The sequence below is a fragment of the Motacilla alba genome, chromosome 1, assembly GCF_015832195.1.
Source record: "Motacilla alba alba isolate MOTALB_02 chromosome 1, Motacilla_alba_V1.0_pri, whole genome shotgun sequence".
NCBI lineage: Eukaryota > Metazoa > Chordata > Aves > Passeriformes > Motacillidae > Motacilla > Motacilla alba.
In genome coordinates this window covers 109455276-109470950 of record NC_052016.1, presented here as the reverse complement: position 1 = coordinate 109470950, position 15675 = coordinate 109455276, and the positions used below count along the sequence as shown (strand labels likewise).

The 15675-nt window shown below is 39.2% G+C and overlaps 1 protein-coding gene across 5 annotated transcripts in view; it reads left to right on the top strand.

Moving 5' to 3' along the window:
• The window catches only part of BCLAF3 (BCLAF1 and THRAP3 family member 3), a 29573-nt gene that overhangs the window by 1220 nt on the left and 12678 nt on the right, over positions 1 to 15675 (top strand). For 4 of the 5 annotated variants that reach the window (XM_038140234.1, XM_038140242.1, XM_038140213.1 and 1 more), the window contains exons 2-8: positions 7510 to 7581; positions 9537 to 10115; positions 10459 to 11124; positions 13417 to 13595; positions 14284 to 14398; positions 14591 to 14654; positions 15503 to 15621. In XM_038140234.1, coding sequence (XP_037996162.1) covers positions 7541 to 7581; positions 9537 to 10115; positions 10459 to 11124; positions 13417 to 13595; positions 14284 to 14398; positions 14591 to 14654; positions 15503 to 15621 — 1763 coding nt within the window. In that variant the 5' untranslated portion in view covers positions 7510 to 7540. Of the gene's footprint in view, positions 1 to 1462; positions 1658 to 7509; positions 7582 to 9536; positions 10116 to 10458; positions 11125 to 13416; positions 13596 to 14283; positions 14399 to 14590; positions 14655 to 15502; positions 15622 to 15675 lie in introns of all 5 variants that reach the window. The other variant, XM_038140218.1, reaches the window with a different exon arrangement.

The following is a 15675-nucleotide window of genomic DNA, read 5'->3' as shown; positions in this document are numbered from 1 at the left end:
CAAAGGCTGCTCAAATTACTGAGAGATTTTAATTACCTGCTTACTTTGTGTGTTTGTGGACCTCAAGGAAAAGAGAATCTTCTGTGAAAGTCTTGCTGGGTGTGGATGGCTGGAGGAAGAACAGGGAAGAGGATGCCAGGAAGGGAGGGGAAGAAATATGCAAAAGGCATGGAAGGATCTTTGGTGAAGGATGTCGTGTTGTGGCAGCCTGACACAGGGCTGGGCAGAGAACCCAGATGATTCTTTCCCTTTGAGGATTTTTTCGATATTTTTTTTCTTTGTTTTAATATTGGTGTTGATGAGGTGAACTGAAATTAATTAACTTCCTTTAGCGACACACCCTGTTATCCTGATAAACCACTGTCTATCTTGAGTGTCCATGCACTCCTCCACATCTGCCTTCAGCAAAAGAACTGGTATTTCTGCCACTGCTTTTGTAAGAGTCATCAAACCAACTCTCCATGTGCCCGTGCTGGGACAAGATGGGCTTGATTTTGGTTCAGTCTTGGCTTGTGGGTGTTCGCTTCTCAGGAGGCAACATAGGCTGGGTTGGTGTTGCAGGCAAGCTGGTGAGGGATGTGGCTGCACACTGTTAGGTTTGCTTTTCCTCTCGGCTGGCAGCATGTGTTTGCTGTCTGCAGGGAAGGAAGGAAGCGTGCCTGAGTCTTCCAGCAGAGATGCATTTCTGTGGTGTTAATGGGGAAGGCAGCCTGGACTTCCCAGCCTCCCGGCAATGCTGCTCTTCAGCACCACTGATTCTGAATAAAGAAGGGTCTTATTTTGGTTTTCTGGTAGTTTGTGAAACCGAGGTGAAAAAGCAGAGGTTTCCATCATGGTTTGTATGTTTTGGAGAGCTTTCAGTTGGGAGGAGGTTGTTATGGTCTGTCTCTAGGACTGACACAAACAGATTGAACACGCTTCTGGTGTCCCCTTAGAAACTGGTCAGCAGATGTGGCTGGGTATGGTGCTGTAAGGTTTGAAGTTCTGTACTGAATAGGTGTTAAAGGCCTCTAATTCAACACATTATAGAAGTGGCTCACGAATATATTTATGGGTTGGGTTTTCTTTGTGTAAAAGAAGTAGTTTGAGGGTGAGATACCTTATTTAATATGTGATAGGGATTTATCCTGCTCAGTCTTTCCAGGTTGGCATTCTAATCTGTTCTTTTGCAAAGGTGAGGCATTGCCTGCTAATTAGTGTAATTAAATGGGTCTATTTTAAATGAGAACTCACTGAAAAGTTATATGCTCTGTAGACCTACTCAGTTATTTTTATTCCTTTGCTCAAATATGCAGGCACAGGGGAATATTTTCTATGTGTTTCAAGCAATTACTTAGAATTTGCTGGGTGGTCCACTAAGAAATTCTGTATGCTTGAGCTAGGCCTGTACTTTCTGTAGTCAGTCTTCATCCTGCTGTGAGTGTAAGGGGGAACAATAATTTTTTTATCTCTATTTGTGTAGCAAGCAGAGGAGAGCAATCCCCACATGCTGCCCCTGCCTGGCAGTTACATCACTGGCTTGAGGCCCTGGTTGTCTGTTAACAGTCCTTGGCGTTGGGATGCCTGTGTAAAGCCTGCCTTCCCCAGCTTGTGCCGAAGAACGAGGATAAAGCTGAGCAGGAGGACAGCTTCTAAAGCCACAGTGGATGTGGTTTTGGTAGGTTGAAGGGGTGCTTCTGCTGCTGTGGAGGCCCAGTCTCTCATCAGAGAAACTGGAGCATCGGAGCTGCTCACCTTGAGGGGTGACACATTCAGCACTAGTGTGGTGCTGTCTCCTGCCATTGCTGCCCTCCATTCCCAGCTGCTCTGCCACAGCTGCCTGGGGAGGTGCTGTGGACCAGATCTGGAAATTTCTTAAATATAGCATGGCATGAAAAGTGGAGGGGGGATTTAAAGGATTATCTCCCTGATGATGTTGGTGGTGAGGATTTAGGCTGTGAGACTGCGGTCACCTCAGAACTGCCACAAAATATTGTGGAGATTCAAAACATATCCATGGAGAGGTGGGAGGTGCTCCAAGAGTGATAAAAGCCCAGGAGAAGGGATCTGTAATCATAAAAGAGCCATTGTTGAACATCAGAGACCTATGAGAGAACGGAGGATGGAAATTTGTCTCTCAGTCATTTGCATTGATCTGTTACCTGCTGTGTTTTCTAAAAGAGGGAATGGTTTAGAAATCCCTCAGCCAAGTTTCATTTGTCTCAGCTGGGTGTGTGCCCTTGACTTAAACTTGACTTGGCTTTTCTAGCTCATAGCTTTCAAAGCTGTTACACATGTCCTTCCCTGAGGTGGTGTGCCTTGAGATGGGAGTTGCCCCCAAGTGCTGGCAGAGCTAACAGTGGATGGTACTGAAGCCTGTCTGGGAAGCATTGACTGCAGGAATCCTGTTGCAGGTTCTGAAACATTGAGACTGGTTTTCTGGGATATGTTTCTCTGCTTTTATACTTTTTCCTGAGGATTTGGTGTTGGAGGTGATAAAATTTGCCTCAAAGATGAAGGGGCAAGAACATGCCAGGCTTGTGTTCTGCTTGGATAGTGGGTGGAGTGGGCACTGCATGGGACAGCCTTTGAATCAGCTCTTAAAACCTACACAGTGGAGAAGTTGCCAGTTCTATACTTTTAATTTAACGATGGTGTAAATGACTTCTGTATTCCAGACCTGAAAAAAACCCAACTTGAAGTCTGGATTGCAGCTGAGCTTTTAATTTGATCATATTTCTGTCAAATACATAGTTGTCCTGGTATTGAGAGTCTCAGTTCTTGGTTTTTCTTTCTTGACAGACACTGCAGCAATACAGACTTGGACGTGTCTCTTGCAGCTTCCGATTGATCCCCAGCTAGAATGCAGTCAGTGAAAAGCTTGGAACTGTTTCTTATCTTTTTTGGGTGAAGTGAGAGAGAGAATAGTGATGTGGGTAGTTTTTACAGCAAGTGTCAGTGTCAGGCTTCTTGTCAGCCATGGGACCCAGCCTATGAAACCTGTTTCTCCCTCTCTCCCCTGAAAGGTTTGTGGTGGTGGTGAGGCAATCCCTCCAAAAGGGGTGGGGGATGGCATCTCCTTCATTGTAGGTGAAAGGCATTGAGGAGCAGCTCCCTGGTGATGAGCACTATCAATATTGGTTTGCCCTTTGTGTGTCCTGAGTAGGATTTCTTCCATTATCTGTTCCATGTGATGATGGAAGGCACCAAAAAGTCATGTAAAATACACGTTTATAGTCTGCTCCAGGAGAGTTAACTGCTTCTATTCAGTCTGTGCTCTTACCTGCAGGGTTTTGGCTGTTTTGTGCTTGCTAATTTGGGGCTCTTTGCATTAGAAGGAGCTGCAGTTCCCTTCAGTACAGCTAGATGATTGCAGTCATTTGTGATTTCTTGTTTCATGGTGGAGAAAGTTAAGAGATAGAAGATTATTCTGTTCAGGAGAGCTAGTTGTGAAAATTCTACAGCCTTTCTAGAAGAGCATATGTTCAAGTTGGCACATCCTATACAATTTCTGGTCATTTTTGATTTACTTGTCTCAAGATGCTCCTTTCAGGTTTGTAAAAGAATTTTATACTTGTCAAAACCCTAATATCCCAAGGGTGGAATTAAAGGAGAGCTGGTAGCAGGCTTGAGGCCATTTCTCCCAAGAGGGAAGTTGTCTGAGTCCGGTTCCAAAAGTCAAGGGAAAAAAAATAAAAGGTGGGAGTTCCATTAATATTTAAAAACTATCTAAGCAGAGTTACTGATAACTCTTCCAATGAGTCATTTATTGTAACATAACAAACACAAGCAGCACTCTGAACCTAATAATGCTGCTTAGTTAAAAAAAATAGCTCTTCATTGTCGAGTTATACGTGGGTCTTGGGTCTTTAAAAGAGACAGGGGCAGTTCTTGATTGTTGTAAAGTTGTTGATTGCATGAATGCATCAGCCTCCAAGGGTGAGGAGTTCAGAGTATTAAAGTCTGTACTAAAAGCTTTCTGACACAGAGTCCCAATGTTCTGAGCAGAAGCAGTAGCAGCTAGCAGAAGCTACTACCACCCCAGTACAGGAGGATTTTATTCATAAATCATCCAGTCAGCTAAAAACAGGATTCTAAAACATTCTTCCTACACCTATCTGAGCTTAATTCTAATGTGCAAAAGTAGTGTCAGTTCTTACACAAAATCTAGGCACGTACTTCTCTCTGTTCTGTCTGAAAATGTAAGCATGTTCTGCTCTGTTTTCGTGATGTCTGGAGCTAAGTTAATCTTTGAAAGGTATCACTACTGAACTTTAAACTAGGCTTTGGGGCTTTTTACTAGCTAACACAGTCTCTTAAGGCAATTAAGATATATTTCTACTTACCTAAAACTAAAACTTAGACTCCTACTTCAAGCCTGTGTGGCTTAATATATTTCAGTTTCTCTAAAGGTTCCAATTCAATCCCTGCATTCCTTTCTCTCTCTGAGAGACTCAGAGAGGCTTCTATTTCATGCATTCCAACACTTCATATTTTCATAGTGACAGTGTCTCCCAAAGTACAGCAGAACATCTTGGATTAATTCAGAGCCCAGAGCAGCCAGATCCTGGCACCTTGGCTCCATCACGACCTGTCTTTTCAGAAACACCTGGATGTCTTACTTGGAAACTGTAGGGCCATCACTTGATTCAAATAATTCTGCTACAGACAGGCTTGCTACCTGATACCATCCTATGAAAAACTTACTTTTGGTGTGGAACCATATTGCTGGTCTAGCTGAGGTGACTTAAACCTGGATTTAGCAATGTTTACAAATTCTGTGTAGATTAGTTTGCAATTCTGGTGTCACACTGGGAGTCTTGTTGGGGGAGAGTGCTGCCTTTATATGGTGTGTTTCCCTGTGAGGAAATCATACTGCGTGGGTCATTTTTAGGAGGTGCATTAGATGAGCACTTCTTTCCACTAAACAAAAGGAATGTCATCATTGGAAATTACAGCAGTCCTCCTTATCCTAAGGCAAGATCTAGGATGTGCTGTCACAGTCTTTCTCACGCTTTTAGGTATGATTGTTTAGCCAGTCTCAGAAAGAATAAGGAATTGGTTGTTATGTGTGCTCAGTTTCTAGCTTTATCAGTCTAGCAGATCAAGTTCTGTACAGATAGTTGGGTGGAGTTTAATGGTACTTTTGTACACTTTTTGGTGTTTACCTACCCATTTAGGTAAAATTAGGAATGAAGTTCAGAACTGAAGGTAGGAAGAAGGAATTTGACCAGCATTTAAAACACTGTCAGTTCTAAAAGTTTACCAGAAGAGATGGTAGCTTGTTGGACATGTACCACATTTTGGAATGTGTTACCCAGGGACTATTGGGGTTGTTTTTGGTTTTGTTGGTGTTTTGTTTTGGTTTTTTTTGGTTTGTTTCTGAAATATTGTTTTCTAAGATGTGTTTTTATGGGTGAAATATAGGAAACTATTTTGATCACAGTATTACTTTTCTTAGAGGACAGTCTCAAGCTGCACCAAGGGAGATCCAGGCTGGAATTAAGGAGGAAGTTTTTCACAGAAAGAGTGGTCAAATACTGGAATCATCTGCCCGGGGAGGTGGTGGAGTCACCATCCCTGGATGTGTTTAAAAACAGGCTGGATGTGGCACTTGGTGCCATGATCTAGTTGAGGTGTTAGAACATGGGTTGGACTCGATGATCTTAAAGGTCTCTCTTCCAACCTAGAAATTCTGTGATTCTGTGATTCTTTGAAAAATAAGGACTAGTGGTATTGGAGCATCATATCTAACTTTGACTAGTATGACTTCAAGTAAGCAAAGTGCCTGAAGTTAAGTCATGCTATGCAGTCCTCAGATACATGTCTTTAGGCTATAAGAGGCAGTGATAACTTCATATTTGAGAGTTCAGAGAACAAATGCTTTATCTTGTCCTTGGGGTAGTTTGTGGTTGGATTCTTCTTGCTTCACTGTCCCTTACAACAATTACAACCTAGTGCTTTGTTACATGAAAAGATTGATTGTGGATCAGAAAAAAGAAAAAACTTACAGTGGTTTTTCTTCAGAACTAAGCTATTGCTTCATCTTGCAAATAAATGTCTGGTTAGCTTACAGTGCAACTTAATGAGCAGATTCTGGTTTAGGAAGTGGCTTGTAATGCCTGCCTGTGGGGTAGGCAGCAGAGGTATGCTCTATATTCTTCTCTTAAGATACTGCTGCTTCAGCCATGAGGTAACCATACCAAAAAGTCAAGTATTGCAAGGAGTGATACTTTGTTTGAGCAGCCAGTGTGACTGAGGGATGGGAGGCGCCGGGTCAGGCATGTGGGTGCACACTACTTCAGGTAGTGCCTTAAAGCTTGCGTGTTTTTCTCCCTTTTCAATTTCAGTTCATTAAGCAAAAGATTTAGTTAAAGGAATTATTTGAGCCCTGGGAGTGTCAGAAACACCATACTTTGCTAGCTCAGACTAGTTTTCTGTCTCCCTGAGTGTTTGTACAAAAAGTTACAGAAAATACCTTAGCATATATAGATTGGCATTGACCTGGGTGCATTCTTTCAATTTCAAATGGTTGGTTGTTCATTAACTTTAGAGCTGTTGATAGATTTGTTTTTGCATCCATATTTCTGGCCTTTAAAGCATTTTGTGCTAACTAAATCTGTAGGCATGGTTATGTGGTCCAAACTTCAGTTTTTAACCAGTTACCCAGTCATTTCATTCTGCTTTAATCCTTTATGTTTGCTAAATAATGAACAATCATTTGATTCCTATTCGCCAGTACATTCTTTTATCACATTTTAAACGAAGCTCCTTGGGGTTTTTTTTTCATTCTTTTTTCATTCTTTCAGCTGATATGAGAAGGGTTGCTGGGAGCTGCCGTCAGGAGTCAGGAGCAGCACTTTGTCACAGTGCATCCATTGTATATTTGGCGTGTGTCTAGTTAGTAGGTTATTAACAGGTGAAGTACAGCAATGAAAAAAGTGATCTTTGGTACCTGGTTTGATTTGGATGGAATATGTGAAAACCTAGCAGTTAAGATTTGATGGAGTCGTAAAAGCTTACAAGAAGTCTGCAACCATGTAAGAATTTTGGTGTATATGACAAATTTGAAGTTCAGTATATATGAAGCTCAGGATATAACTTGATGAGAACATTTTCCTTCCTATTTATATAAATATTATTTTTATTTTTAAAGCTGTCTGTTTGTCCCCTCCATCATCTACAGCATTTGACACATACTAATATGGTTTTCATTGCTACAGCTTGCATGTGAGTTTATTAGCATTTAACAGCAGGTTGAATAGACAGCATTACAAAATTGAGATAAAAATGGAACAATGGTCAAATATTTAAATCTTTATAAAGAAAATACACTGCGTTTTAAGATCAGCAACTAGAGGAGAAAAGTTGCTTGCCTTAAAATTGGTATTAGAGGTTTACCTTTGAAATAAAACATCCTAAAATTATACCTCACCCTAACTTTGAAGTTTCTAGTACTACACTTGTTAAAAAAAAACAACTTTCTGATGCAATTTGTAATCAGACTAGTAAATTATATAATTTTTACAGCTTCGAGAAACTGATAAACACATGAGAGAAGATGACAAGATCTAGATCAAGATCACCACGATGGAAACCAAGGTAAATATCTACAGCTTGTGTTCTGAAATGTAGCTCTATGTAAGGATTTATAATTAGGCCCTAAAACTTGCATTAAAGAAAGAAATTGGCACGCAGATTTGCAATTTGTAAAGTGTGTTTTGTAATCTGTAGCTTATTATACAGCTGAACACCTGTAATTTTTTCCCAGCTCATGGTTTTATTACAATTTCTCTTAAGCTGGAAGTGTTCAGCTTTTGCAGTCTGGCAAGAATGTTGTTCACCTTTTGTATTCTGGGATTTACAACTATCTTAAGCACAAAATCCAAGCTCCAGACTAGTTAAGGTCATTTTTTTCTCAAGCACCACCTTGTTCACTGAATGTCTGTAACTCACTTTTGTTTTGCTTCTTGGCCTACAGGGAGGTACTGTTAAAAAAAAAATTGAATTTTTTTTTTTTTAAGTTTTCTAGTTCAAACACCTTGGACTTTCTGAAGTTTGGGGCTGATTTGTAAACTGATCTTTAGCACAGTTAGACGTGCCTTGCAGCATAACACAGAGTGAAAACATGTGGAAATGTGGGAGTCATTGCCCTTCTCCTTGGACATTAGCCTAGTCGCTCATGTCTTTGACGTTTGTCACCAGAATAACATCCAGTTTACTTCATGCTGGGAGTTACCTGCCTCATTTTTAAGACTTGCAGTGAAAATTTGAGGTGCTAGAACCAGGAGGGTGGAATACAATTGCAGGCTTTTGAGAATGTGAAATTACTTCTGATTTTGGGTGTCTCTTGAAAAAAGACTTAAGTTGTGATAACCAAGACCAAGGGAGTTTGGATAACTCAGGAAAATGTGTGGGGTTCTTTATTTGTTTCTTTTGTTTTTAAAAAGAGAAATTCTACCTATGTCCACACTAGATTGATAGCTGTGAATGTCATTTGAGTAAGGGCAGCCCCAGCTCTCATTAAAGTGCAAGCTTTAACCAGACCAACGTGGGACGGCAGCCGCAGTGTAGGTGCTGTTGGAAATCAGCCATTATGGTTTTAGGAGCATCTGTGGTTCTGAGTTTGAACTCATTTGCAGAAATGGAAAAAAATAGTTGTTCCAAACTGTTCATTTGCAACATGTGCACAAATGAAGAAGCTTATTTCAACTTGTTTTTTGATGTTTTTTATTAAAGAGCGTGTAAAGTGTGTGCAGTGAATACTTGAATATAAACAGGACTGTTACGTCTGGGGTTATGTCTGGTTCTCGTTAGTGGCCTGTGCTGTTTTTTCTTTATTTTAAGGACATTTTGGCTAACAATTCCTAACAGGTTGCCCTTGTTTTGGTAACTGTAGGTGAAAATGCAGAGCTGAGTGATGCAATTGAATCTTTAATTGCAAAAGCTGCACTGAGTGTGGAAGTGTGTGTGTATACATGTGTGAACATGTACATACAATTATCCAAAAGGCCAAAGCATCTTTCTTAAACTTGGTTTTTTCTTCAGGAAAAAGCCTGAAGACCTGTATGACAATTTATATATATTGTGTAATGTTTCAGTCTTTCAGTTTTGAAGGTTGTTTTGGCATGTAAAGAAGACCCTTTTAAATTTCTTTATACATTTTTTTTCCTTTCCTTTTTTCTCTTTGCACTGAAAAATAAAGATAGGGAATGCTTGAGAAGTGTGAAAATATGTATAACAGTTGTTCTCAATGTAGTGGAAGCTTCATGTATATGAAATTATTTTTAGTTTTAAATAAAACACTTGAAAGAGACAAAAATGATTGACTTGCTGCAATTTCAAGTGTGTATTTTTACTATGAAAACTTTCAACAGAGTAAAAGTAAGCCTGGTACTCAGCCAGAAAAATGCCACTTCGATACCTTGGTGTTAATTTTTTTACACGCTGATTTAAATTATGTACTAAACTCTACTTCCTTAGGAAATAGATGTTCTCATTAAGAAATTGATTTAATTTTATAGAACTACTCAAAGAGGATTTTATTTTTGCTTTAGGTCCTTATCTCCAGCTTATAGGACTCCAGATCACCATAGGCAAAGGCATGCTCATATGAATTATGACTGTGAATATAAAAGCTTTCGTAAGGACCCAAAAAAGTCTATGCCTTGGAGAACAGAAGATGAAAAGTATGGACAAGGCAATTCCAGGTTTGCACCTCACGGAAATAACCACCAGAGAATATATGAACGTAGGTCACCTTCACCAAACTTGAAAAGAATTCCCATGGAAGATGCTTACAGTCATAAGCCCTACAGAACACATTCATCTGAAAGGACTGAAAGCAATAGGAGATGCCAGTTACCACCAAAGTACTCGGAAGTACCTTATAAAGAGCATGATCGTCCGTTTTACCAGCACAAAATGGAGGACAGATACATGTTTGATCACTACAAAGGCCCTGGAAGCGAAAAAGGAATGAAACCTTTTCATAGACCGTTAGGGGCTTCATGCAAACTTGAAAGAAAATGGCATGAAGATGACTTGAGGCACCAGAGGTTACATGAAGAGAAGTATGGTCAGTCACCCAGAAGAGTTTCTGATGAATTTACGGCAAGGAGCTCTTTACAGAAGAGGTATAGGAATAAAATAATTAAACCCTGGGTATTGTGGTGTAAAGCCTCAAGTGAAAGTCTATTTTCATTATAGTTGAAGATATCCACCTTGAAACACGTTGGCCACTTTGTAGTTTAATTATGGGCGACTGGTAGTAGTGAAGTATTTGTCTTTTAAGTAAATCGTATTGCTGGCTAGAGTATGAAAGGATAATATTTCCCTCTTAAGAGCCCCTGCACATCTGTACCTTGGCGCGAGGGATTATGGGTTAACTTGCCACGCATTCTGCTGTCCAACATTCTGCACATATAAGTTCTCGCTTTCTTCCCTAGTGCAAGTGTAAACTGCTTTATGTCAACACAGGTATCCTGAAGATCACGATTACAGAGAATATGGGCACGCGTCTAAAAGGGCTAAGGAAATGGAGAGGTATGACGGTGGAGATGTAGCGAGAAATTCCAAGTGGAAGCAAGAACGTTCTTTCCCACCCTGCCAAGAAAAGGAGGAGCAAAGATACCCGGGTGCGCAGTCCCACTGGTTGGCCGAGAGGGAGTACTTGGAGGGGTCTGTCCCAAAGATAGCCTATGAGTACAGTCACAAACGGCGCCGGCATCCGGACGGGGAGAAGCCTTTTGCAGGTGACAGAGCTCAGAAGTACGTGAAGCAGGAAGAGCAGAAGTACGGCTCTTCCAAGGCTGCCCGGAACAGCAAGGAGCTGGATTACTTCGGTGGGGGCAGAGCGAGGCGGTCTGAAGAACGGCATATTGAAGAACCCGTTAAATGCAGTTCAAAGAAGGGCTGCAATGCTTGCGTTAACTCTTCCAAAACAGAGGTTGAGCTGAGGTCTTTTAAAAACAAACTGAACGAAAGAGTGAGGAAAGATGGGGAATTGAGGAAAAACGTAGATTCCTCCAATAGCCAGCGTGATGCAGGTCATACTGTTTCAGATGTGAAAATGTCAGAGGCCAACTGTATGAGAGAACATCTCACAGTCAAAGTGGATATGAAGAAAATGGTGACCAAGTACAGGTACTGGTTTTTTTTCACCTCTGCTTTCTTCCTGTCTCTTTACAGTTTATGAATATTGGAGGGAAGCGTGTTTTTTTTAGGAGGTAACCAGGACGAACTATGATGGTACCTTTTTAGTTTTATTTTTTCTAAAATGGTAACTTTCCACTGTCTGGGCAAGTTAATTATTAAACCTCTATTAAAATACACAAATACAACCAACCAACAAAAACCAACATTTTATGGAGATGTAGGAGATGGAGAGAGTAGATATTTACTGTAGTTAGAAACCTGTAGTTAGAAGTTGGTTGTGATAAGTCAGTGTGTTATTTTTATTTAAAAGCAAAACCCTCAACAGACCAAAACCCAAATGCAGATAAGCGTACTCCTGTGCTTTCATCTGAAATATGATGGCATTTTAAAAAACTATCTTCCCTTCTTTTTTTCTAAAAATCAGCTAACCTTTAAATGCATAAATTTCAAGCACATATTCAGATGTTCAAGATCTCAAGTTCAGTAAAACTGCCAAAAATGAGAGATCTCTGAGTTGTCATTTATTGTTGTAACAAAGTGGCAACCTGTTGAGGCGTCAGAACTAAAAAGCAGTAGAGTCTGCTTACAAATGTCTTCTGTGTAATACTTGTGTTTGCATTCAGCATTCCCAGTGCTGGCTGCAATGGAAGAAAAAGTGGCAGTATTATAAAATTTTACATGATAAATACACGGTAGAGAGTAAGCAGCTTGGTTTTGATAGATTCTTGCAGGGTTTTCTGGTTTATTGTCATGCTGTTGCGGGCCAGAATATCTTATATTGGTAGTAATGGATTTTAGAAGAGATTACCTTCCTTTCCAAAATGATCCGCCTTCATTTGAAAGGTATTTTGCCTCTTGTCCCAAATAAAACATCTATATAAATTTTCTTCTCCTTGCACTATTTAAAAAGATATGTAATACAGTGGAGAGTTACAAAGACAAGTTACTGCATGTAAGGGGCTAATACTAAAGACTGAGGAAAGGGAGGTGGAGTAATGCCCATAACCCACAGTTGGGCTAGGATGAGGATTTGACTTCCTGAATGATAATGTAAGGAAATTGTTGGGTTTTGCTGCAAACCCATAGGATGATTCCTCTATCTAGGAGACTCTTGCTGCTGTTTTTGAAGGTCATGGACAATGGACATGGTAGTTGTTTGCAGACCAAAGAAACTACTGTATTGATTACAGCTAATTTAATGTATGGACAGTTTGCTTCTGCAGCCAAAAGTGCTAAATAATTTATTTTTTCAAATATAAGAACATTAATTTTATGGAAGCTGATGACTTGGAATATTCTTATTACTTTAGGCATTTAAGAAACACCTGACTTGAAATGACTCAGCTAAGAAAAATAGTTTCTTTATAAACCTGGGGAGCAGGTAGATAATTCAAATATCTAAACCTGACGTTGCTTGGATTCCTTCTTGCATGCATTTATTCCCAGTTTGCTAGGGGAAAATAGATTATTTCTGGCATCTGCTAGAGGCTGTTTTTGATGCAATTTTTGTATGGAATTCTAGTATCATATGCTTCTAATACAGTGTGGCCAGGCACATAATCACTTTGCAGAATGAACAATTAAAAGTCTTCATCCTAAAATCTTTTTCCTGACCTCTTAGTGTCCTTAATTTATATTTTAGAATGACAAGCATTTTCCTCGCAGCAAGAACAGTATGGTTGTTGAAGTGTTGGCTTTCTTGTCAAAATAATTTTTGAGCAGCAGTGCAACCATTTGGGGTGTAAACTTACTTAGAATGAGTAAAAATTTACAAAAAGATGGTAAGCACGTTCTTGAGTTCACACACTGCTACTGAAGCAGTTTCACTGCTGTTTCACCAGACTGAAGTGATGATTCAGTTCCTAAAGACTTTTTCTTGTCTCTGACTGTTCTTGAAAATTGCCTGGTAGCTCCTTATAAACAAGACACAGGCATAACTGCCTTTCAGAATTATTTTAAAGGAGTCTATCAAGATCTTAATTTTATCTAGATTTGATAATCTAGTTGAATTAAATTTAAAATACACAAATTTTCTATTGCATACTTCACAGAAACAAAGATTCCTGGGAGTGAAATTATCTCTTCATATTTTATTATAGATTTTCTTCCTTATGGCCTTACTATTTTTTTAATCAAAAAAAGGAACAAAATGAGATTTTTGCTTTTAATCCCATTTATTCATGAAATGAACTTCTTAATTCGTTTTGTTCTACTTTTCTATATCAAGTTTTCAGATTTAGATATTTGCTTTAAAATAAATGACACATTTTTTTATTCTAGGACTGCTTCTTGTCACACTACAGAGAGACAGATGTCCCATGATCTGGTTGCTGTTGGCAGAAAAAATGAAAATTTTCATCCAGTGTTTAAGCACATGGAATCTGTAACACGAAACGTTGAAAACGACCCATCAAAAGAATTTACTCAGGAAATAATCACAATTATTCATCAAGTTAAAGGTGGCTGTAGTATTTGGAGTATATGTATGTGTTTATGTATATATTAATATATATGCATGATGTAATTCAAATGTAGGTTACAACCCAAAGCTGGTGGTTTAGATATGAGGTCCCTGTAAGTCTCAGGTGTTTGCCATTGGCTTTGTTTGTATTTTGCTTCCTTTTGCTTAAGGAAAATGTGGGTTGAGGGTTTAAAGTAGTTGGGTGGAGGATGACTGCAGGAAGGTCTCAGGCCATAACTGAGGCATATTGTGGAGATTAAAGAAGATTTTATTCTAGTATGGGAGAGTAACCTGCTTGTTTAGAAAACATGACAGGTATTAAGGGAGCTTTGCTGTAATCACAGCTCTCTAGTTATATATAGTTCCTTCAAATTTTCAGATTAGTGTTTAGGCAGCTGCATCATGCTCAGTGTTGAATCTGTGTATCTTTATATATAGATTCAAGTAATTTGAGTACTAACCATTGTAGAGTGGACAATCGAATTTAATCTTATCAAATAAGGTTGTCTAAGTTGGGCTGGCCTAATCTTTCATTTGTGAATATTAAACTGCAAGTGGAAATAGTTTGAAATTTAATTTCAAAGGAGTTGTCATAGTATCCTTAAGAGTTAATACTTCAAAATACTTTCCCACTGTGAATTTCAAATACCACAAATAACACTGTTGTATTTAATGTCTCTTCACAGCTAATTATTTTGCATCTTCTGACATAACTCTACATGAACGGTTCTCAAAAATTCAGGATAAATCAAGTGCAAATAAAAATGAAGTTAAAATGCATCTGGATCCAGAAATTCACAGGTAATTCTTGAACTTTTTGTCCTAATTTATATTCATTGAGGTAATTAATCTTCAGTAGACTTTACAGAGAGTGAAGTTTTTATTTGTTATTTTTACCTGCCTGTATCTTTAACATGTTCTATAGCCTGGTCGGGAATGCTTTTGCTTTTGTAGTGATGGCATTTGTTTTTATACAGTATTTTTGTGTTCCAGGAGGATTGACATGTCTCTAGCAGAACTTCAGAACAAACGAACTGTGCCATCTGAATCTCCCCAGGTACCTCGATTGCTTCACTTTTTTGGCAAGCAGTAACTTATTATTATAGATACATTATACATGTAAGCAATGTTTTCCCCTTGCTATTGGACATCATTTTTACATGCTGTGAAGACCAGCAGTAATTCTGAGTATTTTGAAAAAATGCACACCGAAGCATATTTACACACAGTGATGCAAGTGTACTGTGTTCACTGAGCAGTAAAATGCAGATGTGTTCTCCTGAGTAGCTGGAGTGTGATTATTCCTGCTGCTTGGACCCCTGTCTGTTTTTAAATAATGTGAATACTGAGTCCCTGTTGATGTGTGGTTCTTGGTTTTCCTCTGAGGTTACAAAAAGCCTTAAAGTTTCTTCTATGCTAATGTTACAGTGACTGAAAATCCACATAATTCCTCAGAATACTGTTTTATCCCATGCTTTCATCTGGGGTCATAAGATTTTCTATCTCCCCCTTCAAAGCTCTGCTTGCTATGATTAGTTACCATTCCTTTTCTATAGTACAGGTACATGAAAATTCTCCTTGACTAAGGATAGTAGAACTTAAGATTTACTGAAACTTACATGAATATTTCTGCCTTGGCAACTCCATGCAGAATTCCAGTGCTCTGTTCACTGTTGTTTGGAGACTTGTAAAAAGGCAGATGGTGCAAGGAAGGATAATTGCTTAGGACCACTTTTTATTGCTTTGGACTTTGGATCCTTGGGTTGATGTGAACCTGTCCTATGTTCAGCAGACAGCTGAGCTATGTTAACAGGTTATCTACAGGGTGCTGCCCCTGAAGGACAGAAGCAGGTTGGTGTTCAGTTCTTAGCAGCTAACTTGGCTTCAACCCTTCCTTTTAACTAGAACATTATAAGAATGTTAGAAGATCCAAATGATCTACGGTATGATATAGAAAGGAGAAGAAAAGAGAGATTGAAGAATGAAGATGAGAGAGTGTTTCATGTAGATGGTGTAACTCCAAGGTAATGAGCAAATAATCTTGTTGGCCCAAGCCTATAGTTCCCTTATGTGTTCAT